Source organism: Mesocricetus auratus, unplaced genomic scaffold (assembly GCF_017639785.1).
Source record: "Mesocricetus auratus isolate SY011 unplaced genomic scaffold, BCM_Maur_2.0 Super-Scaffold_100006, whole genome shotgun sequence".
NCBI classification, from domain to species: Eukaryota; Metazoa; Chordata; class Mammalia; order Rodentia; family Cricetidae; genus Mesocricetus; species Mesocricetus auratus.
The window spans coordinates 48094821-48122615 of record NW_024429190.1 but is presented as its reverse complement, the minus strand read 5'-3'; the positions used below and the strand labels follow the sequence as shown (position 1 = coordinate 48122615).

The 27795-nt window shown below is 37.0% G+C and overlaps 1 protein-coding gene and 1 long non-coding RNA gene across 4 annotated transcripts; one reads left to right on the top strand and one right to left on the bottom strand.

Annotated features, from left to right (window-relative positions):
* Positions 1-457: 457 nt before the first annotated feature.
* On the top strand, positions 458-19380 carry Yipf7 (Yip1 domain family member 7). Its single transcript, XM_040746583.1, has 6 exons — positions 458-532; positions 2185-2301; positions 6192-6355; positions 12932-13077; positions 16692-16873; positions 18867-19380. The coding sequence occupies exons 2-6, from the start codon at positions 2186-2188 to the stop codon at positions 19027-19029; spliced, it is 771 nt and encodes a 256-aa protein (XP_040602517.1). The 5' UTR covers positions 458-532; position 2185; the 3' UTR covers positions 19030-19380.
* Positions 6260-27795, bottom strand: LOC121140833. 3 transcript variants are annotated; one of them, XR_005877768.1, is made up of 6 exons: positions 27696-27795; positions 27190-27292; positions 18276-18410; positions 16580-16921; positions 7156-7218; positions 6260-6348 (listed from the first exon to the last, which is right to left on the bottom strand). It is a non-coding gene; the product is annotated as an uncharacterized LOC121140833 (long non-coding RNA). The 3 variants fall into 3 exon arrangements; XR_005877769.1 differs by lacking the exon at positions 27190-27292; XR_005877770.1 differs by lacking the exons at positions 18276-18410; positions 27190-27292; positions 27696-27795 and adding an exon at positions 17582-17656.

Genomic DNA, 27795 nt, shown 5'->3' with positions numbered 1-27795 from the left:
TCTCAGCTGTAGAAATTAATAGCAGGTAAAGTCAAGGTCAGGCCATAATTCTCTCTAAAAATGCTCAGATTTGGATAAAATGAACTCATTTTATTTTCATGCTGAGATCTGCATGTTAAGATCAAGTATTATATATTTATTTTTATCACAGATTATCAGTAAATCCTACCTGGCTGAAAACCAGAGCAGAAGAAGGTACATCAAAGCCCTTGCTTTTCCTGGCTTACTTCCAATAAATACTCTCGTTGCAAACTTTAGTGGACACGCACACAAGGATAGTGGATTTAATTCTCCACATTATCAGACTTATGTCTGTTGTGTTTGCAAACCATAAAAAGTGTTATAAGATACTGCATTTGGTTGTTGGCAGCCTTGCTTTCTTGGCTGTGTCATTTGTCCACTGTGTCAGAGTACAAATTTAGATACTTTTATACATAGTCAGAGTGTCATCTTTTCACCCACTGATTTGTTTACACTTCCCAAGTACAGCTACATTTGTTGGAGGGTCTTTCCTCAGAATACATAGAGACAGGTATGTGTCTGATGTATCTGATCCTTTTAAAACACTTAACATTTAATAAAATATGAAAGGGGATTATGTAAGAACTCAAATAGCTGTTGCATAAGGAAAACTTAGCCTGTTACTGAAAGTTAGTGTATTGTCAAGAGAAATCCATCTCTGTGTTTCATAGTAACAAATTTGGGGGTTTGAGACACTTACAATATTAAGTTTTGGTATTTATTTTATATTTAATTTACATTATAGTTTGCTAAAAGACTCATTACTAAGTCTTGATTGTAGTTTTTCTAACTCATAGCTACTTCGTGCACATCACTAGTGAAAAGTCCTTTTTTTTATAAAAGCAGCTATTTGAATTGCTACATCCTCCTTTAGCAAAGCTCTTTATATTGTACTGAATCGAATAGCTGATATATTTAACAATTGTGAGTTGAATATTTCTGATTAATGGAACTCTTATAGTTAAGACTGCTTTTGGGAATTTAAAATTTAAAATTCATTATTGGCAGTATCCACAGATGACTGTAATTATATGGATTACTCCCTGTGGTTTCTGAATTCACTCTTTTAAAATAACAATAGTTGTCAAAAACATAGGATTAAAAACCCAAAAGTCTCTGCTCTCTTTTAGAATTTTTATCCAAATAGCCATCCTGCCGTTCTAATATCTTCCTCCTCTGTCATCTCTTTATCTCATTTTGTTTGTTTTCCATCTGGTGTTTCTGGCTTTGGTATGAATAATGGTCATGTACTCTGAATTACTAGAAGGGACTAGAAGCTAAGTAGTGAGTGAAGGATAAAGGACTGTGTCCTTAGCCTAGTAATACAGAGTCTTTTCCTCTCTGACTCATCCAGAATCCATGGGTAGCATCCTGGGCAGAAGGAATAAAATGTTCCAAACTGTTTGTTAATAGGTATTCTCAAGTAGAATTTCGAAATATTTTATAAAGGTTTACTTTTTATTTAGGTGAGTGAGAAAATGTTTAGTAAAATTTATGTCTCTAGGAAAATTAAAATAAAATATTAATAATATCAGCTGTTACTTTTTGCCTTCTTTGTGTTGTGTGTGTGTGTGTGTGTGTGTGTGTGCAGTGTGTGTGTACATGTCTGTGTGCATCATTTTTTAAGTGAGAAACTTGCATTGCTTAGAATAATTTTGTAGATATATACCACATCAAGTTTAAGACATTCCTTCCTCTAAATTGCTAAGAATAAGGTTCATGGGGGAAGAATATTGGTGTTTTTTTTTTAGAAAAAAATTGCAGCCAGGCGGTGGTGGCGCATGCCTTTAATCCCAGCACTCGGGAGGCAGAGGTAGGGGGATCTCTGTGAGTTCGAGGCCAGGCTGGACTGACAGCCTCCAAAACAATACAAAGAAACCCTGTCTCGTAAAACCAAAAAAAATTGCAGTCAAATTACAGTCACAATACAAAATGTGAAAACTTAATAAAGTAGCTGAAGATGACAGGTTTTGTAAGTGACTTTCCATAATATATGTCCTGCTTTTCCCCTAATAGTTAATAGTTAATTTATTCTTCCAAATAATATCTCCTTTGATAGGAAGACAATTATAACCACATCATCAGTTAATCTTTGTATATAGTTTAAAACATTCAGTTGGCTAATGAGCTAAGTAAAGAACAAACAAACTCTTAATTTTTTAGGATGTCGAACCTGGGAGAGTATGAGATGGACTTTTACCAATCTAATTATATCATTGATCAGCAAGAGCAGAGCTATCATGACTCTAATGCTTACGGAAACCTTTATGGATCCAGACAGTAAGTATTTTACAGTGAAGAAACATACTCCTGTTTTTAGAATGGTCAGTGTTTAGTCAGTCAGTTCCTGATATGTAGTTTCTATTGAGGGAAGACCAAGTTAACTGAGCAGTTGTCAATGAAGTATCACCCACTAAATGACAAGGATAGATCAATTACCCTGATTTTCTGTGAATACTTGGTGCTTATGCCAAGTTAATACTTTATTTATTCTTTAAAAAACAATGATTTAGCTGGGTGAATCCCAGAACTGGCAGAGGCAGGTGAATCTCTGTGAGTTTGAGGCCAGGCTAGTCTACAGAGTAAGTTCCCTGTGTCTTTGTGTGTTATGAACTGCACTGAGTTTATTAAAGGAAGTCACTGGAACCATGAGAAACCCTATGAGATTACTACTAGTTTTTGAGAAGCCAGCCACAAAGATATGTTGCTATTTTATTTTTATTTTTTAATTTTCTTTTGGTTTTTCGAGACAGAGTTTCTGTATGTCTTTGGAGGCTGTCCTGGAACTAGCTCTTGTAGCCCAGGTTGGTCTGGATCTCATAGAGATCTGCCTGCCTCTGCTTCCCGAGTACTGGGATTAAAGGTGTGCACCACCACCGCCCAGCAATAACTTTTAAAGGTTATTAATCAGATGTGTTTCTTGTTGCTGTGTGTGACATATTATCACATTATCATCTTGAAGAAGGAAGACTTTCTTTTGTTTTTGTTTTTCTTTAACTCATGACTTGAGGCTACAGTCCGTTATGGAGGAACAGGGGACTCATAGAGGCGGTGGTTTGAGATTACTGGTTACATTGTGCCACAGTCACGAAACAAAAGTAAAGATGAATGCTGGCATTCACATCATTTTATCAGATCAGGGTGTCATAGCCCACAGAGTGCTGCAGCCCTAAGTTAGGATATGTGTTTCCACCTCAATGAATCCAACCTAGAATCTCCCACCCTTACCCATATGCCCATATGTTTGTCTCTTAGCTGATTCTGAATCCAACTTTACTGACAATAAATGTTAATCATCACAGTCAGCTAGTAAGAAACAGGCTTGAGGCTTGGGGTCTAAGGTTAATTGGTTCTATGTGAGGGTGAATGGAAGCTGTTCAGCTTGTCTCTGTCTAGGGAAATGTGAACCATTTTCTTACTGATCATGCTACACACATGAGCATTAGATGCTGCACTCATTACTGAGCAGTGCTCTAACTGAAAGGGGAAGGTGCTGTTGTATTTGTTCCTACTCCCTCAAATGCTGAGTCTATGAGACTTTATCCCATTGAGCCATTTATCATTTATACTTTGAGAGATAAAGAAACATCAAAAGAGTGCTTGAGGATGAGTAAGTACATTGAGTATGAGGCTATTTCAGAATGGTTAGTGTAATGATGGAAAATGAGAAAATGTGATAGGCTTTTCATCTCAGGTGCCCTGTTCATAAAAAGAAGCACATTGCCTTGAAATCCCTATTCCTTTTATTCATTTTCTTATCCAAGTGACATTTCTAATTGCGTACTACCTATGTGTTTGACTAAAATAAAGTTCAATAGGATGAAACTAAAGCATTATTCTTAAACTCTTCCATTCCACTCAACTGAACATCCTTTCCCCGTTTGATTATTCATATCAACATTTCGCATAAATCAAGATGACAAAGTGCTAGATATGTAAATAGAAAGAAATGAGAAAAGTTCATGATTACACTGAATCAGTGTGCCTGAACTTGGCCCAATTATAAGCCCAGGTTCCAATCCATATTGAAAAAATGAGTAACATGTGACTGGGATAGATACAGTAATCAGTATGGGTGCTGTAGGGATTCAAAGGTACTAGACCACATCTCTACCTTTAATGAGTCGCTATTGGGTTAGTGAATGATGACCTGACTCTTCCCTCTACCTCTATGGTTTTACTTGACAAGATAGGTCATTTTTTGGTCAAGGATAAATACCTAAAGATTTGAATATGATTTTTGAATTTATATTAAGATTAATGATACAATAAAATTACTAAAATTATTTTACAACTATTTTAGTAAAAAGAGATCTCAAGAATTCCAAATTTCAGAATCTTGAACTTGATATTTATCCTAGTCTATGGGTCTTTGGTTAAAACAAAGTAAAACAAAAGATAAAAAAGAATATGTGATAGACAGTTATTGACTTTTCTTCCATTACTGTAACTAAAATCTATGAAAAATGAACTAATTTAATAGATTTTATTCTTTTTATTTCTTCCAGCAAAAACTCTTAATGCAGTCATAGAATGCCTGGGTATGAATAGAAATAAATGAATAGAAGGTTCCTGAAATCTATCTGGAATTTCAGCTCCAAGAGTTATTTGCAAGGATCCAATATTTTTCCAGTTTCTCATGTATATGATAAAACAAATACACATTCATGGACATGTAAAAATAGTATGCCTTGGCAAAAAGCACATTGTTAAAAGAGTTTCAGAAGTTAGCAACTCATATACTTTGAAAAGTGCTGTAGGCATTCATGGATAATTTGATGAACAGTGATTTTCTGAAGGCTTCTAGAAACTCTTTTAAAAATTGTTTTATTTTAATTTTAAATAGCTTGCTTCACATGTTAATCCCAGTTCCCTCTCCCTCCCCTCCTTCCGCACCCCCCCACCATTCCCCCCAGCCTCCCACCCTATCCCCACTTCCTTCCACATAGGGGATATCCAGAGTCTGTCATTTCACTCAGGGTAGGGTCCAGGCACTCCCCTAAGAGTCCAGGCTGAGAGAGCATCCCTCTTTGTGTTATGGACATACGATGTCTGTTTGTATGCCAGGGATAAACACTGATCCACTGCCCAGGGTCCCATGGGTTGCCCAGGCCTCCTCACTGACTCTCATATTCAGGGGGGTCTGGATGAGTCCCATGCTGGCCTCCCAGCTGTCGGTCTAGAAACTAATATTGATAATTTCTTCATGAGAAGAGATGAAGACTTCCTATGGAGGGGGCAGAACTCTGCTCATAAAACTTCTGTCCAGAACCCAAGGATGAGGCTGTGTGCATCATTTGCTTTGAAACTCTATTTATTCTTCTGTAAAATGGTTCTTAAATGCAGTTCTGACCACACAGAGTTTTAAGTGAGAAACAGGGGACAGTGACCAGCACATTGCACATGCTTGTTTAAATACTGTTACTGTAGGTCATTTTTTTAATTTAAATTTTTTCACTTTACATACCAACCCAAGTTCCTCCTCCCTGCCCTCCTCCTACTAACCGCCCCCATTGCCCCCCTTCCTACTCCCTCCATCCACTCCTCATAGGGGGTAAGATCTTCCTTGGGTAATCAATGAAGTCTGGCATACAAAGTTGAGGCAGGAGTACACCCCACTCACTGTATCAAGGCTAAGCAAGGTATTCCATCATAGGGAGGGGGCCCCTAATAGCCAGTTCATGCCCCTGGGTTACGTCCTGGTGCCACTGCCAGGGACCCTGCGAGTGACAAGTCACATAACTATCACCAACATTCAGAGGGCTTAGTTTGGTCCCATGCAGATTCCCAGATCTCAGTCCATAGTCCATGAGCTTCCACTAGATCTGGTCAGCTATCTTTGTGGGTTTCCCCATCATGGTCTTGACCCATGCCAAGCTCAGCTCAGTGTTTGGCTGTGGGTCACTGCATCTACTTCCATCAGTTACTGGAGCCAGACAGACAAACATGAATCTACATCCTGTAGATCATTATTAGAGAAGCATTTTCATGACTCCATAGTTCATTTTTTAAAAGATTTACATTTAACTTTTAAACAGGTTCATCATCCTGTTGGTAAGTAGCTTTTAAAATTAGATGAATTTCATAAGAAAAAAATTGTGTTTCCCTTCCTTGATTTGTCAGGGTATTCTTTTATTGTATATAAAATATAGGCATGTTTAATTTTCTAGAACGCAAGCCACCGAGCAGCATCAGCCTTCCTCTTCTGTTCCTCCAGAGATGTTCCTGCCAGCGAGTTATGCAGGACAGCCCTTTCAGCCAGCATCTAACTTAGACTATTATCCACACTCTTCTTCAGATGACGGTTTTGATGAAGAGCCTCCTTTGCTAGAAGGCAAGTTAAAGAAGTGTTGTTCTTAAGGTGTACACCCCTCAGAGAACTACAGCACTAATCAGGGTTTATCCTGTTCTACCAAAATGTTTCATAAAGTGCTTTATGTGTAAACATTACACAGTTAGCAAGAGTCTGCCCCACCATGACACATACAGCTAAACCATTGCAAATTTGTTGCATTATTGGGTGAAGTTTCTAAGCATGCTTGATATGTTGCTGTGGGATTGTTGGTATTATTGAATGCTCCTTCAGTGTTTCTTAGATTTGGACTCTGGCCTTGCATAAACAGGAAAGACATGTTATCAAAAGATATTTATAACAAAGTAGCATCACTTCTCAACTATCTAAGAATGCACATCATAACAGCATCATTTGATTGCTGTTTGCCTGGGAGCAATGGAGACAGTTTCTCAAATTAATGTTTCTTTATGTTTGACGTGGAGGCAAGACAAACTCTTACTTCTCTGACTCTCATGAGCTTTTTCTCTCTCTCCTCATCTTGCCAAAGCTAGGTGAAGGAGAATACAGTTCCAGCTGATAACAATATTCTTAGGAAGGATACTCAGGACTCTTGGAGCTGAAGGTCTATATAGATATCAGGAAGTTTATATTCATACCCAGGTATTCTATATCTCCATTAAGAGTTTTTGCTGGAAGTAACAACCCAAAGAAAGAACTTAAAGTTCTACTGGATTTACATTAGAGAATGAAGCATAAATGTTCAGTGGTAAATTCCCCCAAGTCATCTGAGCCCACACTATCTCTAAGTGAAACGAGGAGAAAATGAAGATTATAATTACCAATATTTTCCATAAAAGGGTACTGTTTATCTTATTTGAGTTAACACAGTCTTCTTTCTTTGCCTAAAAATGTAAACAAGAGAAAGATTTAAATCATTCTGAATAATATAGAAATTAATTGATAGAGCAGTGTGTACCTTAGAAGCTATGAAAGTTTTGTAATCAGTTATGTCTAATCATCTCATTCTGTTTATCCTCTGCAATTACTAAACAACTGAAGCTTACACACCATTTTCACAAAGCATTTTTAACTCTATCAACATCTTTGCCTTAAAAGAACCATCAATTGCCTAAGTGCATTCACTATACATATTGGAAAATATAGAAATATATGAATTACTATATGAAACAGTTAATATCTTGTCTCTAAGGATTAACTCCCATGAAACAGTTGAATGTTTCTTTCCAGCTACTATCCTATTTTTTATGTGTGCACATATTACATGCGTACATGCCTAGTTATTCCAAAAGTAAATACTATTTTTCAATGAGAATACTTGTTTTGTGTATTTTAAATTTGCCTCATACAATCATATGTGATCTTATTTTCAGTAATTATATTATGATCATTTCTATGTATGAGTTCTTTAAAGTGATTGCATTTTAGAAAACATGATATGTAATCGTCTTATAAAACTCAGGTGCCATAATTTAAATATACCTTAAAGGCTGTAGCCTACAGTAGTAATACTTTGATGAACCTCAGAGATAAAATCTTTTAGCCTGTGCATTCTTTGGGATGTGCCTGTAACAGTGGGAAAATTTGGTCTGAAGGCACGTGGAACTTGTCACCTTGACAAAATGAATTTTCTGCTGTGCCATTATAGTCAAATATGCAACATCTGGGTCAATTTGATAGTAAAATGGGAAGGATGAATACTTTTTATTTTGTATTACTAGCAGTCTGAGAGGTTTTCATGTCTATTGATTGCGTTTACTTTTTCCCATTCTTTGTGCTTTTTGTCACATTAAATTAGCTTTCTTTCCTTATTTTAAAATATGTTTAGATAGCAATATATTAACAACATTCTAGAACATTCATTTGAAGAAAAATTTCATATTACCAGTCTAATTTTCTCATCGGTCTTTGGGGACACATGGAAATTTTAATGTTTATATATTAAAATTAAGAATGATATTGCTTGCAGACATTTTTCCAATTTCAGTTTTGTTTAGACTCAGTTTCCCTAGACCAACACAGCATTTGTATCAATTTCTTCAAAGAAACTCAGATAAATAATATGTAGCATGAGTTCTAATAGGTCTTAATGGTGAAAGCCTAAAGCCAGACATAGAGGAAAATGCTGAAAGATCAGAGAGATGAAAGAGCAAGCCACAGCCACACCTTACCTCGCTAACTTTCTAGCCCAAGATACTGAGTTCCTGTCTCCTCTCACCTCATCACTTCCTCTCTCCACCCAACCATATCACTTCCTTTCTGTCGGTATACACCTCCAGACCTCTGTGGTTAACTAATGGCTAGCTCTGCCCTGTGATCTTCAGGCAAGCTTTATTTGTTGGAGTATAAGTAAGCTATCACTACAGTAGTATTTTTGTTTCATATTTTCATCAATGGTACATATAATATAAAGTAAAAATTAAACATTTATCTTAGGTAATGATCAACCTTAGTGTGTCAAACTAGAAAAGGTACTGGTATTTGTTGTTTTCTCCTTGTAATACAGGCTGATACTTGCATCTGAAAGGTCAGTGTCATAATTTATGTAAAAACAAAGATCTTAATCCACTTTTATATTTCATGTCATATACTTTACTACCACTAGATGACAGCAAAATAATAAATTTTACATTCAAGTTTTTTTTTTTACATTCAAGTTTTATAGTGGTTATATCTTCTGTTTTAAACAATAGGATGCTATGTTGGGGCCCTTACAATGAATGTATTGTAATAAATTTGAAAAGAAAATATTTTGGACATATGTATTCAGTTGAATATATATTTTGTTCGTGTGAAAATATTTAGCACACCCTACATTCATTCACGATTTAATGACTTGGTATTGAAATGTGTGTAGACCTTAATTATGCCACCAAATAAAAGGTAGAAATCAGTAATGATATTGCATAAATCACATTTTCTCTGAGTTTGTTTTTTCAGAAATAGCTATTACCTTTTTTTAAGGAAAAAGGGGGGGCATTTTTGTACTCAAGGTACTTAATTGTGCTAAACACTGAAAATGAAATTTGGAAGTGATGTAAGCCTGACATGAAATTAACTTAAACTGATATTTCTCAATTTTTATGGTCTTCTGCCATTTGAAAAACCTAGTGCAATGGAAACTCCCAGGGATCTACAAGGGTGACCACAGATAAATCTTCTAGCAATGGGAATTACAGAGCCTGAACTGACCATCTCCTGTAATCAGGAAGGCCTTCACCAACCCAGTCACAGAACCTTTGACCTACAGTTTGTCCTTCCTACAAGATGTACTGGGGTAAATTATGGGGGTGGCCTACCAATACTGGTCCAGCCTGAGACCCATGCCTCTAGGGTGAGCCTACCCGTGACACTACCTAGAGGGCCAGGACCCAGAGGCTGGATAGCCCAGAGACCCAGGATAGAACCAAACATGACTAAAGAAAGAATCAATGAAATGATCTCTGATGATATTCTGCTACACTCGTAGACAGGAGCCTAGCACCCTCAACACTGTAGAGGCTTCATCCAACAACTGGTGGAAATAGATGTCGAGACCCATAGTCAAACATTTTTCAGAGTTTGGAGAATCCTGCCAAAGAAGGGGAGGAAGGACTATAGGAACCATAAAGGTCAAGGACTCCAAAGAAAATTCACAGAATCAATTAACCTATGCTTGTAGGCGGCCACAGAGACTGCAAATAATCAGGGAGCCTGCATGGATCTGACCTAGGTCCTCTACATATATGCTATGGTTGTGCATCTTGATCTTCTTGTGGGACACCCAACAGTAGAAACAGGAACTGTCTCTGACTCTCTTACTTGGTTTTAGGACCCTTTTGCTCCTAGTGGGCTGCCTCATCCAGGAGGGGCTGTGCCCAGTCTTACTACAACGAGGGAGAGGAAAGTAAATTCATGTAACATGTGAGAGGAAAAAATTAGGGTAAAATCCTGACCCATTTTAAGCTTGCTGAATCACCCATCTCCTCTAGTGTACATGATCATAAGATACAATACACTGTAAGTAAATAGTGAAGACATAAATGTCCTCAAGTTACTCACTCTTTTCAAGTTACTTCTTTTTAGATTTTGAAATTATAGTATAGTTACATCACTTCCCCCCTTCCTTCCTCCAAACCCTCTCATGTACCCCTCCTCGATCTCTTTCAAATTCATGGCCCCCTTTTTCACTAATTGCTATTCCATTCATTTATGTATATACTTAAATATTCCTAAATACAACTTGTTCAGTCTGTATAATGTTATGTCAATGTATGCTTTTAGTTGCTCACTGTTTAGTAATGTTTATTTTTCTCAATCTTTTGTATGTCTTTCTTTCCTAACCCACTGCTAGTAGGAAAATGCAGGCCTTCACACATGTGAAGCAACTGCTTTAACTCTAACCCATCTTGTACAAAATGTGAACTTTGGAAAATATTTAAGTGGTACTTGCCACCATTAAAAAAGTCTGAGGATGGAGATGTGGCTCAGTGGAATATAATTTACCTAGTACTCAGTGTCTCTATATAAGTGAATAGCTGAAGTGTTCAGATCATCTATGTCCAGGGATATTTGTACATGCATGGAAGTATAGTATAATTTAGGAAGGTAACCTTTCTCATATGAAAGATGGAATAAATCAGATAGGTGACTGATAGGTAGATGATGATAATAGATACCAGATAGATAGATAAATAGATAGATAGATAGATAGATAGATAGATAGATAGATAGATAGATAGATACCACAGTTGAGTTCAGGAAAGTAGCCTTTCTTATATGAAAGATGAAATAATTTAGAAAAATAGATGATAAATGATTGATAGATAGATAGATAGACAGACAGATAGATTATAGAAAGATATATTAGCTGCATGTTGACCTAACTTCTCAATGCTTTACAGGAGTGAGATTGGCTAATGTGGAAACGAGATTTTCTATTACATGCTTTTGAACTCTGAAAGTTAATTAACCTCTCAAAATCCAAGACATCTGATGCATAAAATAGTAATGAATTGACACTACCTTTATCATATGTATGTTTGATTAATGATTGTAGATTTTGATAGGCCAGTAAATCCTGAGCAATCAATCAGAGCTTACTTTAGTGAGATAACTTTATTCTAATACCCTCACTCATAAAAAGTAAATGATTAACTTGTTTTTAGTATTTAATATTTAAGTATATTGATTCAATCTTACAATTGATTTATAAACATCTGCATGTACATCATGGTCACTGCTGTCTGCAAAAAGAGTCCTTATCTCTCTTCCTTGGAATTTTATCAAGTTAAATCAAGGTTACTGTTCTTTTAGTGCCATTTTTTATTTTTTATTTCATTTTACATCCCAACCACAGTTCTCCCTCCCACACCTCCTCCCAACTCCTTGCTTCCTTCCAAGCCCCTCCCCTCCACCTCAGTCCTCCTCTGCCAGTCCACCCCTCCTCATGGATAAGGGCTCCCATGAGATGTCAACACAGTCTGTCACAATAGGTTGAGTCAGGGCCAGGCCCCTCTCCCATGCAATAAGGCTGAACATGGCATCCCACCATACTGAGTGGGCTCCAACAAGCTAGCTCATGCACCAGGTTTGTGTCATGTTCCTACTGCCAGGGGCTCCTAAGTTTCACAACTGTCTCATACACACAAAGGGCCTAGTTCAGTTCCCTGATGTCTCCACAGTTGTAAGTCTTGAGGTCATGAGTTTTCACAAACTTGGTTCATCTGTCGCTGTAGATTTCTCCATCGTGATCTTGACCTCTCTTGCTCATATATCCCATCCTCTCTCTCTTCTACTGGATTCCCAAAATTCAGCCTGGTTCTTGGTTTTGGATCTCTGCATCTGGTTCCATCAATTACTGGATGAAGGCTCTATGATGATAGTTGGAGTATTCACCCATATGATTACAGGAGTAGGCCAGTTCAGACATCCTCTCCACTGTTGCTAGGAGTATTACCTTGGGTCCTCCTGGTGTATTTTTGGGAGTTACTCTAGCACTAGGTTTCTCCATAAGTCCATAGTGGCTCTCTCTATTAAGATATCTATATCATTGCTCTTCCACTGCACCCCTCCCTGCCTCGGCCATCTTGTTCTCTCCCGTTCTCATGCCACCTCACCTCTCCTATTGGTTAAGGTTCTTGTTAGGCAGAATGAAGGAAAACTCTACACCTAAACTGAGTGCTATTAACCAATTTTGCCATGGGTGATATGGTATGATTACAGAATTACTAGCAGTTAGAAATGTAGGTGGCAGAAATATCTGAAGGGGTAATCGAGACACATTTAGTCTGTTAGCTACAATGGTAGGTTTTACTATCTGTCAATTCCTATTTTAAAAAAAATAGTATTAAGATTTTGTTGCATGAAACAGATAAAAACTTCACGAGAATTGTATTAACCATTTCTTTGGGTGTGTTGTTTGCTGACTGTATACTACCTCAAACTTTAGATTTGGATTATGAGAACACAATGGAGAAATCATCTTAAGATGACATGCAAAAAAATAGATATACTAACATGCAGTGTTAAAATATAATGTAAATATAAATATAATATAAATAATAGAACTCTTCTGTTTCTTATATTTACCTTGAACTATTTATTTTCTTTTTGCAGAACTTGGAATTAATTTTGATCATATATGGCAGAAAACACTGACAGTGTTAAACCCGATGAAGCCAGCAGATGGCAGCATCATGAATGAAACGGATCTCACAGGACCCATTCTTTTCTGTGTGGCTCTGGGAGCCACGTTGCTTATGGTAGCTTCCAATAGCTAACCTGACATTTCAGGCTTTGTCTTCATCACAGCTAATTTTGAAGTTATTTATTTTAGAAAATAAAAAATCCTTTCTAACAAGAATTAGGACATGAGCTTGTATTCCATTGTATAAAAACCAGGATTATAGATGCATGAGAATAACCTCAGCATTGGGGACCATGATGCTCACTAGTCAGTAGTCTAGCAGGTGTGTGAGACACAGGTTCAGTGAGACACTCTGTCTCAGAAAAAAAGGTGGCCTACACACACATGAATACACATACACAAACACATGCACGCATGAACATATGCAGCACCCCCTTACACATATACATACAAAAGCAGTTTCTTCTAATGCAGTTATAAATATCAAATGTGTTCTTAAAAGTATGTGTGACTACATACATGTTATTTTCCCCTTTACTAAATTTATAATATGAGCCATCCAAGATATTGAATGAAATCTGGTTTCTGTGTGATTGCATCCTTTTCATCCAGTGCAACAACACAGTCACAATAACCTCCTTCCTTGCAGCACCAAAAATGTGAATACCCTCTAACTCAACATCATAATTAGAGTTCCCACTTATTCTTAGGACTCCTTGCATCTCCTTTTTCACAGTAATGTGGTAATCTTGGATTAAGCTGCTATGCAAGGCCATGCCAATTAATCAAATAATCAGAAGCAATCAATTTATTAATTCATCTTCCTCTTGCAAGTCATTTGCAATATAACAGCTGTTTGTTTTTCTGCAGAATGTATTATGATTACCATCTCTTAAAGACAGTATTAATTCCATCATCAAGATCACTCTTGGATACATAATGCTAATGCTAGTTATTTAACTGTTTTCTCTTGTGTTTAAATACAAAGCATTATCAATAAGTTAATCTTAACTGTAGGTGATAAAATGAATTTGACCTATAATTCCCAATAACTATGATCATAATATGTTGTCTACAGATTTTATGACTCTATTTCTTCACTTCAAGACAAAAGAGTCTACTTTTTTCACAAGATTTACAAGACATTGATGTTTCTTCTAGTTCTACAATTATATGGAATATGTGAAAATAGATATCATAAATTTTTTCATTTTTTATTTAGAAACAATCATTTTACATATCATCTCCTCCCTTCCTTCCCATCCTCCCATCCCCCCTGCCAACCTCCCCAACCCATCCCCCACCTGCTCCCCAAGGACAGTGAGACCTTCCATGGGGGATCATCAAAGTCTGTCACATCTTTTCGGGGAAGACTTCGGCCCTCTTCCATTTATCTGGGTTGAAATTGTATCCCTCCTTAGGGAATGGACACATGAAATCCATTTGTGCTCCAGGGTTAAATACTGTTTCCACTGTTAGAGGTCCCATAGACTGCCCAAGCCTCCTAACTGGCACCCACATTCAGAGAGTTTGGTTCAGTCCAATGCTGGTTCTCCAGCTTTACAACTGGGGAACCTGTTGTTCTCACTAGGTCAGGTCAGCTGGTTCTGTAGGTTTCTCCAGCATGGTCTTGCCTCCTTTGCTCATCCCTCCTACCTCTCTACAACTGCATTCCAGAAGTATGGTTCAGTGCTTAGCTGTGGGTACCTGCTTCTGCTTCCATCAGCTACTGGATGAAGGCTCTAGGATGACAATTAAGGTAGTCAACAATCTCATTATAGGGAAAGGGCATCAAAGGTGGCCTCTGCACTACTGCCGAGTGTTGGTGCTATCTTTGCGGATCTCTGAACATTTCCCTAGTGCCAGATTTTTCTTTAAAACTATACTGGCTCCATCTACTAAGGATCCCTTTTCTGGCTCTCCTCTTTTCCTCCCCTTACTCAGTCTTCCTGACCCCTTTTGTTCTCCTCCCCCTCCTCTTCTCCCTTTCTCTTTTTCCTCCCTCCCTCCTTCCCCTCTCCTCCTGTGCTCCCAATTGTCTCAGGAGTTCTGGTCCCTTTCCCCTTCTTCGGGGGTTCATGTATTTTTCTCTTAGGGTCCTCCTAGGCTGGTAGTCCTTTGCTCTATGTCTAATATCCATATATGAGTGAGTGCATACCATGCTTGTCATTAATATTTTATATAAACATTAGCCCTTAGATTCTTTTCATTAATAATTATAACTTTAGAATTAATGTTGATAGATACAGACCAACAATGACATTCCAAACACTCCAGCTAGATATTATCTGAACTCAGACTCCAGTATGAATTTATTTGCTGCTAAGTTAACACTGCTCTACTCTGCCTCTATAATTAAAAGTTCATTTCATAAGCCATTACAACCATTATATTAGTAAAATTTAGAAACAATATTTAAGCTCACGAAGTGCTTCTGGACATGTAAGAGTCACAATCATCTACAGAAGTGTGCTTACTTCTTGCAGTCAAGAATTAAGAGACAGAGATAAGAAGGACCTGGGGTCCCATTATCATCCACAGAGATATACCCTTAGTGACATCACTTCTCCCTACTAGAGCCAATTTTTAGAGTGTCAACAACTTCCCAAAGCACTACAGACATCCAAGTCGTTAATGCATAGGCATTAAGGAAACACAAACCACAGCAACTCCAATGTTTTTCATTACCCAATATCAACATATGACTTAAAGACATTCTCATTTATCTCTTCCCATAGGGCTATCAGTATGGTCTGAAAAGCAATGTACTTAAGCAATACAAAATTACAATTAGGGCTGGGTATTGTGCTACATATCTGTCGTTCCAGCATTCAGGAGATGGAGGTACAAGACAGACAGGCATCCTGTCTCATAAAACCAGGCTGGGGATGTAGTTCAATGGTAGAGCATTTGTCCAAAATCTGCAAGGCTTGTTTTTTTTTTCTTTGAGACAGGGTTTCTCTGTGTAGCTTTGAAGCTTTGAAGCCTATCCTGCAACTCACTCTGTAGACCAGGCTGGCCTTGATCTCACAGAGATCCCCCTGCCTCTGCCTACCGAGAGTGGGATTAAAGGGGTGAGATACCACCTCCTGGCAAGAAAAAACAAATTTAAGCATCTAATAAAACATTAGAACGCTAAGAGTTTTAGATTAAGATGTGCTAATATGGGTAAATTTTCTAGGGAGAATCCTAGGCATTTGAGGTAAAAACCCGGATAATTTATTTTCTATTTCAATATTAAACATTTGTTAAAATTTGAAAAAAATTTGTAGGGTATTTTTGATACTATTTATAAATGTCTAAGACCATATTAGATGTTTTATTATTTTGCTTAATCATTCAGCTGTTCAGTAAACATGGGGCAGAAATACACATGCTTCACTCCTTGCACTCTATCAAAATGTATAATAAAAATATTCTGGCAATATTTTATCTTTTCTGTAGCATGCCTTGTCCATCCCAAATATTTTACACACACGTGCACTCGCGCGCGCACACACACACACACACACACACACACACACACACACACACACTTGTTTGGAGTTCATGGCACAGGTAGTGTTTTCTTTTATTTTAACCAGAATCTTCAGTACCTCATGATAGATAGTACCTACCATGATATTCAGCAGCATTGAGTAGATTCTTGGATGCTCTCTGTGTTGTTGTTATTATTATTTCTCCTCACGTCTGTTGTGATTTCTAATTGTTTTCTATGCTTTGCTTCAGGCAGGAAAAGCCCAGTTTGGTTATGTATATGGAATGAGTGCCATTGGCTGCCTTCTGCTTCACACCTTACTAAACTTGATGAGTTCTGCAGGGGTGTCATACGGCTGTGTGGCCAGTGTGCTGGGATACTGTTTGCTGCCAATGGTCATTTTGTCGAGCTGTGCCATCTTCTTTTCATTGCAGTAAGTGTCTGTACTAATTGACCTCACATTCATGATCTTTGCCCAGACCTGCCAGACCAGAACAGTCATGAAGGTTTCTTAACATTTTTTTCAATGTAAGAGAGGGAAATCATGCTTATTAAATCTATACACAGATTCAGAATAAAAAGGTCAGTTTGGCTGTGGTGCTGCTCTTTTTTAACTTGTTTAAAAAATAAATCCAACCATGCAATATTTAAAACTGGTACTTTTAAGTTGTCATATTCTTCAGTCTAAACTACTGGCATGGGTATTATAACAATTGCAGAAAATTCACTTATTTGATTTTGGAAGAGTAAATGCCTACTGAATTCTGACAAGTTACTTCAGTGCCCAGGCATCTGCCTTCTAGGCAAGACACAACTGTTATTTCTCAGTTGGACTCCTCACTGTTGAGAATTTCCCGAAACCCTGATGAGGATATTAATTCTGGAGAACTTATGGCATACATGGTCAGTCAATACATTTTCCCTTTCTTTTTCACTTAGGCATCTGGCATTTGCAATTCTAAACTATTCATAAGGGTACCGTAGATGTGTTTCCCACAGCACCTTCCCAAGGCTCATGCATAACACTAGCAGTCCGTGACAACAAGCAAGCATCTGCACAGCTACCTGTCATGTCCACAAAGCACTTGGAAATACACAGCTACCTGTCATGTCTACAAAGCACTTGGAAATACACACGCACCCTTTTGCTCATTTTCTCATGTCCAAAGGAGATGTGACTTGCATCTTGGATGACGCAGGTCTTTGGTTATTAATGCTACACTGGAAGGATGGTACAGAGAGTTTATCACTATGAGGATAATCAGGTTAGAAAAGAAAAAGCTTATATTTTTGTCATCATAACATTTATTCTTATGAAATTACTGAGAGTGATTGCTCATTTTGTTCAAATATGGTCTCTTTTTTTACTATAACATTCTTGAGAATTGCTGGAGCCAAACATTGTTTTATCAATGAGTACTCGAGTTAAACAAACGAATTTGACAGGAAATGGGCACTATGAATGTAAAAGTACAAGTTATACTTATTGTGTTTTATCCACAGAAACATACTAGTGTTGTGTAACTGCTGGCTCTAGCATGTTGTTCTGTTTACAGGGCTGTATTTTACAGAACTTTGACAGATTCTTGTAGTTTGGTTCTACAAGAACCAAACAACTTGATGTTTTTGCAAAATAATAATGCAATGATGTATTATTTTAAAATTCCAAGTGTCAAAGGATATTTTCAGAGTGTCTTAAATGACTGGAATGCTAAAGGACAGAGAAATTTATTCATGAAATTTAGATTTGGAAATCACCAGAAGTTTAGACATTTTGGTCCTGAAATTCTAAGGGATAATGTATGTGTTAGATTCTCATGACTGTGATGAAATACCTGAGAAAGTAATCGTATAAAGAGGAGAGCTTTCCTATGGCTCTTGATGTCAGGACATGGTTGTTATCTTTCTTCTGTGGAGAGGCAGACACGGTGATGAGGAAACTGTGGGACAGAGCTGCTCATCTTACTTCCCTGGAGAAAAGAGAACGAGAAGCAGGTGTTGGTTGACCAAACCTCTAGGTTCAACCCCAAAGTTAACTCTCTCACTTCCAGCTATAACTAGCAACCAAATGTTAGCAAATGGAATGTTAAAATCTAAACTGTAATACACGATTTAGAAACACATTACATGAAATGGGAATAAAATACGGATGTTGATGAATGAGACTGATTACACCAGTGGTTTCTGCCTTTGCTTGTTCTAGATTTACTAAAAATATGAAAAATATCAGTCCTGAACAGTGGATTTTAATGAAATATTTCTGACTGGCTGAGGTCTTGTGAACTCATCTAGGTACTCATGCATCTTTGCAAATGGAGGCCAATGTTCTGAACAGATGTAGTACTGGTATTTGAGAGGCAGCTTTGACTCAGTCTCCCCCCTCTCCTCCAGGCATAAGGCAACTGTCATCTTTATCTCTGCTACAGGGGCACCTTGGGAACTGCGTCAGTCCTGCTCATCATCACTTGGTGCAGTCTCTCAGCTTCTAAGATCTTCATTTCAGCCTTGTCCATGGAAGGACAACAGCTTCTTGTCGCTTACCCCTGTGCCTTATTTTACGGGCTGTTTGCCCTTTTGACGATTTTCTGAAGACTGTCTGGTGTGGCTTTGCTACATCCCACTTGCTCGCTGTTCAGATTTTTCTGGAAGTGCATTAGCACTCAAATTCAGCAAGACGACTTATGTTTTATTGCTGTTGAGAGAATATTAAGCAGAGAGACAAAACGGCACTCAAGGATAGTGCTCTAATAGCCTGTTTGGTAGGGATGATGTTTTGATTTTTCAGCTTGGAGCATTAAAACACTTAAAATGTTTTGAAATATTAAGAGATACAGTCTAGGTGCTGATAGATGTTGCTTTTTCTCATCTCAATAGACATGTTTCTGAGAAATTGTGAGTAAAATACCATCCTCTTAACTATAATAAATGTTTTCCAAAAACTTCCATGATTCTGTGTGTGTGGTTAAAAAGTACACAGTTTGGCACCTTTGGAGAGTTCAGGGGTTTTATTTACTCAGAGTCAAAGAAACACCTTTACCTACTTAACAACTGCTATTCAGTCTTATTTGGATAATGTATTGACTCACTAAATTTTCAGGTTCTTTCTTCCCTCTCTTCTGCTCTAAATGCTATAGTCTATCACTACAGCTCTCTCTTGCATATACCAACATAATCTTACTATAATCTCTCTAAATAGATAAATGCTGCTACAGAAAATTCCACCTATTTGTAATAATGCTATTGAAGTTTTTGAAATGGTTACTCAGCACTGTTCTTTAATCTTATACTGCATTTTTGTTTGAAATTTGTTTTCATACTAAGATGACCAAATAACACCTGTATTTTATTGATCAACTCCCTAATCTCTCTTCTTCATTAGTTATTTGATCCTATTATATTTAAAGCTGCAAGTGCCTAGATAATCATTTCATCTTTCCATCACATCTACTCTGCCTCCATTTTTACTACTCTCTTCTTTTCACATCACTCTTCCCTAGTATTTTCTCTCTCAGCTTTCATTACAATAAACATTTAAACATTTCTTTAGTCCTCTTTACAGAAAAGCAATCTTGAAACAGTTATCTTTTCTCTGCATATACCTTATTACCTCCTCTTTGCTCTTCCTGGCCATCAACTCAAGTTGTTGTCCTGTTAATATGACCACCTTTGTCAAATTGGTAATAACATATCATTCTACATCCAACCATAAATTTTGAGTTTCATTTCAGTGGTGTGGTATTGGCTTGGTCTTTTTGCCAGTCTCTGGTTTGGCTCCTGTATTGAATTATGGAATTCTTACAAGAATTTGCAATAGCCACCTATCTTAGCTCTGTCACCTAAGCTGGTCTTTCTTCTACCTTTCAATCACAAATCTAATATTAATCTGTTAGCTATGCTCATTCAGTTAAACAACTATTTCCCAGCCAACTGCCAGCTAAAGGAAGAAGTCTTCTCACTGACTTCTTACTTCCATGCATTCTCTACAGCAAGGTTATTTATAGACATAGTAGGTGAGAGCCTTTACATGTGCATATCTATTTATGGTCTTACCCACTCAAGGCCATTTTATGACTTTCATTCATATGTACAAGAAACCTCAACCTCCTTTGTACATCTCAGAAACTTTCCAGTCAAAGGCTGGCCCTTGGAATAACAGATAGCATTCTCTGGAACCCTCTGAAGAGCCGTAAAACCCTGACCCAGCCCCAGAACTTCTGAACTGGAGTTTGCATTTTAACAAGACCCCAGATGAATTAGATGCACAATAAATTTTGAAAGTGCTTGCCTGAATGATTTGGCCATGTGACATGCCTTACCCTGCTAACTTCACACTGAACTTCTCCCCCCACCGCCCCTGCTCACTGACCTTACTGTTGCCTCTCACAATACAAAATTTATCACTACTGAATCTGATTATTTATTCTGTTTGCCTGCCACATTCTTCCTTCAGAACTTTCATATGATTCAGCTCTGTGTTCATGCCACCTCCTCTCCTGAGGCCTCCTTTTGTTGTTACGTTTCTACCAGTACACCTCCCACCCAGTTCATTCTCCTCTGTTATACACTAGGCTAATTATCTACAGTTATTTAATGTCACTATACTTTAATTTCTTTACTTCTCTTCCTGCTCTCTCTTCGCTCAGAAGATAAACACTGTTACTCAAATTCTTTTCTTGAAACAGCATTCTTGAAATTATCTTTGTTTCTATTTTTAAGAATGTTTTTGTTTGCTATTTGAAATTTTCTCTTTCTATTTATGGGGTGAATTGGATAGTAATATCTGTGATGAGTAACACTGTTTAAGCTCTGACACATGAATGTGGGGCAAAAATAGACCAAAAGCAAATAATAGTAATCAAGTGAGGTAATTATTGAAGTATGAGACTGCTAATGTGCATGCATGTAGAAAAGAAATCTGGGTTGCAGCAGGTATTAGAATTCTATGGTTTAATAATACATTAACAAACATTAAGTGAGTGTAGAGTTTTCTTATGTTCTAAGCCTTTCTGTCTGGAATATGATGGTTCTACTTCCATGCTTTATGTAAAGCAGGTGAAGCTAATACACCATCCACTGTATACTTTTGCTATGAAAATATCCTGTTGCATAGAGATACACTGTGAACTAAAAGTTGTTTCCTTTGGAAAAGACTTTTGCTTAAAATATTTATAGATAATTTTTTAAAATTCGCAATGTGGCTTGACATTTTTTTCTATAAAACTAAGCATGCAGGAAATGTTTTATATTTACTCTGAAATTTCTTGACATCTCTATGAAAAAGCAAATGCTAAGTATTTTCATTTGGTAGGAAATAAGATTGCATTTTATTTAATAATAAAGGACAGAATTGTAAAATAGCTAAGAATTAAATTAATATAATAGGAAACATAGGTTCTCTATATGAATATAAAATTTTTAAAATAGTAAAGGCATATTTCAAGGAAATTTAGTTATGCAGACAGATAAACTATAATATATATGTATGACATATATATTCATGAATAATTCCCCTGTTTAATAAAATTTTACTTAAAAATTCCAAGAATTTGGGCATTAACAATGTGATTCTAAAATTGATATATGTGTCAAAAGCATCAATTAAACTATGTATTTGAAATACATAGTTCATGCTAAGTAAATTGAAATATTTTGGCAGAAAAATCACATGAAACAATGCATGCAAGTAAGTTTTTACTTCTTCTGCTTTTTTTTCTAGATAGAATCCCACTGTGTAGTCCTGGCTGATCTTGAATTTACTATGTTGTTCAAGTGGCTGAAAATTTTCAATACCCCTGCTTCAGCTTTCTGATTGCAGGAGCACTTTGCCTTCACAAGTTCAGTTTTCACGTGCTGCTATTTAATGAGGAGTTACTATTGGCTGAGCTAAATGCTTCAAACATGACATGAACTGCTGGAGAGAGTAACTGAATTATAGGAAGAAAGCAGGAGGAGCAGGATGCCTGACAGGAGTGGAATGGTGCCTGAAAGACTCCAGGGCCCACTGTTGAAGTCCAGTTGGAATCAGTGTTGCCAATTCAGATCTAGCTGTCATTTGGATACATAATCTTGACAAAGTTTAGTTCTTTACCCTGTTCCAAGAAAGGTGTTCATTCCATAGAATCATAAAATGCAGGTATTCTTTTTACTAATTGGTAACATCTGGAATTTATTTGTGGCTGGTAGTATGTTTGAAGTCACAAATGATGCAGTGAGTGGAAGCTCACATGGACGCACAATAGAAATGCCTCCCAGGAGTTGAATTTTCCTTCCTCTTTTCATCAAATGTGTTCAATCTTTTTAAATCTGGGAATGCAACTTTTTCTCTTTCCTTTTCACTTTCTGTTTTACTGACTAGATGAAAGTTACAGATTATTTTCCAAAAGATAAATGACACATTCGGAGTCAAGAGATGGCCTCCATTTTGACAAGAATGATTGGGGACATGTGCTGAAAATAAGAGCCCTGAATTACTCAGACTCGAGTGGCCCAGTTCACACAGCTTAACTAGGGCAGTGGCCTTTGAAACGGCTTATGACAGATGCTCTGCTACTTTCTCTCCCTCTGAGAGAGTAATGCCAACAGCAAAGGCCCTTTAACAGCATCCTGCTTCTCTTTTTGTGAGCAGGCCGCAGGCTCCCCTCTGCTTCTATTCAGTCATGTCTACAACTTGCTACATCAGTTTCCATCTGCAATGAATGTGTGTGTGTGTGTGTGTGTGTGTGTGTGTGTGTATTTTTTTCTTTAAGTTTCAAAACCAAGTAGGCTGTCACAAAGAATCAACAATGGTGGTGAATGTGTGCATGTAAGTGTGAGTGTAAACCAGTTTGTTTCATGTAGGTAAAATTCATGAGCTTTTATATTGCTACAACCCAAAGGACAACATGCAATGTTAAGAACAATGAATTAGTAATCATAGACAGAGACTTGAAGGGGAGAATGAAAGAAGTGAAGAAGAGGAACGAAAGAAGGAATAATAGCAGTTGTATTTTGACTTTGCAATAAAATGGAAACAGTTTGACTTCTCTGAGACATATATTTATGTATATATATGTACTATTTATATATTGCATGTATTATGTATTATGTATATATTAATCTTGTTTTCTTTACACAGAAAACTAAATGAATGATTCAAAATTTGCAAGGCTCTGTTGAGGACTCAGTAAGACTTTGCTTGTGAATGACCTAATTCAGAGTCCAGCACATACTAATTACTCGGTAAATGGAAATCTGCCACAGTTTTGAGAAACAGTTTGAGATGAGATTTTAGGCCATTTCCCCTATATTATTATGATACACATATTTCCTGAAAATAAGTTATTTTGACATTATGTATGATTGCTGAGTGAGATTATGTCAAGGCCAAGCTAACTTCTTTTAGCTAATGAGTTTGAAAGAAATGGTTTTATTGACATTTTATTCTTGGTGAATGAAGCATGTGAACATCTTTCCTACCGTGAAGCTTTTTGATATGCCCTAAAGAAGATGGCTCTTTTTGTTCTCTAGAGATAGAGACTGATGAATTCAAATATTGCAACAGATACATTTTCTCAGAACTGCAAAATAAATGATAAAATAAAACAAGAAAAAGAACAGAAATGTATATGAAAGCAAAGAGACTAAATCAGGCTAGATTTATCTATTATCAATTAATCAATCTGTCTATCTGTAATTTATCTCTATCTATTTGTCATATACCTACCATATGTATCTCTATCTACATACCTATCATGTATCTATCTATCAATTAATACCTATATATCTATCATCCATCATCAAAGTTGATTCTCTGTCTCACCATTCCTATTTTGTGTTGTCTTTCAGGCCTTTTTTGAATTACTATCCATCCAATATTTTAAAATAGTATTTATTTTTATATTAACTATGGCCAATTACTTCTGGTTGTTTATAAGAACTCTTATGCTATTGGTAATATATTGAGCATCCAATACGTTTGGTAGCAATAAAACCTTTGTTTGTACTACACATCAGAATATCAAAATAGATATAGAATGTTGAAGTGATATCCTTTGGATTGTCTGAGAGAATACAATTATCTCATATTATGTGGCATTAATACACAGAGCATTTAGATCTGGAACGGTCACTGTTGAAGAATTGTTATCACAAAGGCAGTGCAGAAAATTGGTACTGGAAACTGAATTCAATTAAGGGAGAGATTTCAGGTAACTATGTGGATTCCCAGACTCCGTAGATAGATTATGAATGTGGGTATTATCTGTCCCCAAAGCAGAGCTTTGGAGATTTTAAGTATTATTTATTGTGTACAAAGAGATGAGTAACACAATATAGAAGAAAGGAGGAGTGCAAGAAAGAAACTGTTAAATATTTCATAGAGGATAATCAGGGTCAAGAGCAGGATTGGCAAGGAACATCTGTGAAAGCCACAAGAGTCTGAGGGTCCTCCCACTAAGAGCAAGAAGTATGCAGAATTCAAGTCACCACCTGCCACCAAGTATACAGCGAGATCATCATCCAAAGGCACTGAAACCTCAATTTCATTAAAAGTGTGCAAACCAGGGACTCCTGCTTTTTTAATAAAAAAGTGTGTACCCTGTAGATAAACAGCTAGTCTGATTTTTCTCATTGGGGTTGTTTATTGAGCAGGCAGGTGTGAGAAAAGCTAGTCCAACAAAGATAAGCAAGGTTGCTCCTGGGCTGGGAATTTGTAGGGCAAAGATACATAAGATCCTTTTTTATTACTGGGATTTTTTAGAATGTAGTTATTTGTAGAGGATCCCAAATTTGATCTTCCTCATTAACATAGGGAGTTTGATTGAGCAAGTTCTAGAAAAGCATACAGAATGAGAAAAATTTGTAATCCTTAATGACTAAGAAGTATTTATTTCATCTATATTGTGTATGGCCCTAGAACTGTCTCTCTAAGGAATCAGTCTGAGAAGATGCTGTACTCTATCTTTAATGGGTCCTGGTTACTGTTAAGAAACATTCCTTAAGGAAATCAGTAATTCAGAAACATGAATAACTCGTGCTTGATGAATGGTATGCATTAACACCAAGTCTGTCTTGTTAGGAATTCAAATTCCAACAAGATTTCCCAAGTCAAATTCCCTTTGGCATATATTTGTTTCAATAAGCCTCTTGTCATTTATAAATTTAGATGAAATAGACCCCTTAAGTAGCCATTAATATTTGCTTAAACTGTACATTTTCACAGATAATTATGTTAAACATGATGATAAATTCTATTTACTAATATTTTCTTTCAATCATAGGTTGCGCCAATCTCGAGGAAATTCCTCTTAATTTGAGCAGAACCAACTCACTAGAATATTTTTAAATGCTCATCAGACCCATACTTAATTGCTCACATATGGTCTCAGCATTTCAGAATTGCCAGACATTTGGTTGTGAGACACTTAGTGACTGAGTGCTGCTGACACCAGGCCTCCTCTTCATCCCTAGTTGTGCTACATTTTTCTCAGCATTTTTTCACTCTTCTACTCTGGCCTTCTACTTTCAGTTGCATCCATGGGTAAAAGGAGGACAGATAAACACTCTGTGTGCATTGAAGACATATGAAGAAACTGAATGACTAACCCGTGTTTACACAGGAATAATGTTTTATATAGTCTAATTTCCCCATCAGAAAAGAAGCAATATTATAGAAGTCTAAGCCAAGAGAATATAGTGGTAATTTTACATATATTTGGTTGGCATTCTGTGTCTGACCCTGTTGCAGGTGTTATTATGCCTATTCATTTGACTACACCTTCAATGTGGCTTAAATGTCTGGTGATTATTAACCATACCAATTAGCTAGGACTTCCTTGAAAAGTGCAGTAAACTGGGAGGTTTAATTAGTAGAAATGTACTTATAGATGTTAATGTTGAAAGTTCATGCTTAAGGAATCTTCAAGTTTGTTCTCACACATGGCCTATCTCTTTGGCCTAGAGATGCCATTCCTTGCCCCTTCCTTCATTTTTGGAAGACATTTGCTTATTTATTTGCTTGCTTGTTTGCTTCAACTTAATAGTATATTTTTATTGTTTTATATACATATATATGCTTGCTCATATACATAATTATAACCCACTGAATTAATCTTTTGATTTTACTATATGTTTCATATGCTGACCACTTTGTAGGATAACCAATTAGGTGGTTTATCATTGAGAGAGCCTAATTCCTCCTAACAGCTATTAGTGGTCTGTAGTTTTTGTCTGTGGATGGGTCTCCATGAGATTTCCCTGCTTCCCCATTAGCATGTCTATTGATATTACCATTGTTCTGGTCTTTTTTTTCCCAGCTATTTCTAGGATAAACTGTTTCACAGCAGACTTCCTGTTCCTTGGACTCTTAAATCATTGTAATCCTACATCCATGATTTTTTTCTGAGCTATAGATGTGGAAGCTGTGATGTATATGTATCCCTCGTGGCTGGGCTCCTGATGATCCATTGATCTGTACCCTCTGTCCAATTGTGGTTCTCTGATGGTCTCCATTTTATGCAAAGAGAAAATCCTTTAATGATGGTGGTATTTACACTTATCTGTGGACAGAGGATAAGACTGAAAAATATAGTTAGAAATGTGGCAGTAGTGGATTCTCATTTAAGATCTGTGACTGGCTCCAGGAACTTGGCTAGGTGTTTAGCACCAGGCATGACGTCCTTCCTGCTGAGTGAGCCTTAAGTCCAATTAAGACAAAACATGGTTATAATGAACATGTGAGTGCAACTTATTGCACCTTTACAGATATCTTACCATGCTGGTCCCTGTTGGGCTTAATAGGTGTCACAACTGAGTAGGACTATTAACTGCTTCAATTCCTTTGCAGCATTCACAGTATTTTCTGGTGGAAGTCGGGCTACAGGAAGGAGACTTTCAAGTTAGCTTCAGATTGAATTATCCTTGTCTTGTGTCCCAAGTGTGAGAAAATCTTCAACAGTAGGGATATATCTTCCCCCTTTGAGTAACAACCAAGGACTAGAGCAATAGTAAATATTTGGAAGAACTCACTTGGATGCTTTGACCAATCATTGGGTAGGAGGTTTCTGGTGCTTGTATACTAGGGTGTGTTTTGGCCTATAATTATTTTGGGGAGTAGACAAAGCTATTTTGATCACATGACTTCTACCTTGAACATTGTTGGGCACTCTAACTACAAGAGACATCTATCCCTTGTTCCTTTCCCCTTGACATCACAACAACTGTGCTTATTGGGCAACAGTGAATCCCCTTTGGGCATTTTACCACCTGAGTTCCATTACCCAAGAAAATAGTTTTTCAGCAGCTCAGAACATAGATTAGCCAAGATAGTATCCTTGTCTTCTGTTTGTCTTCAAGATGTCCTGGTTCAGCCCAGAGGAA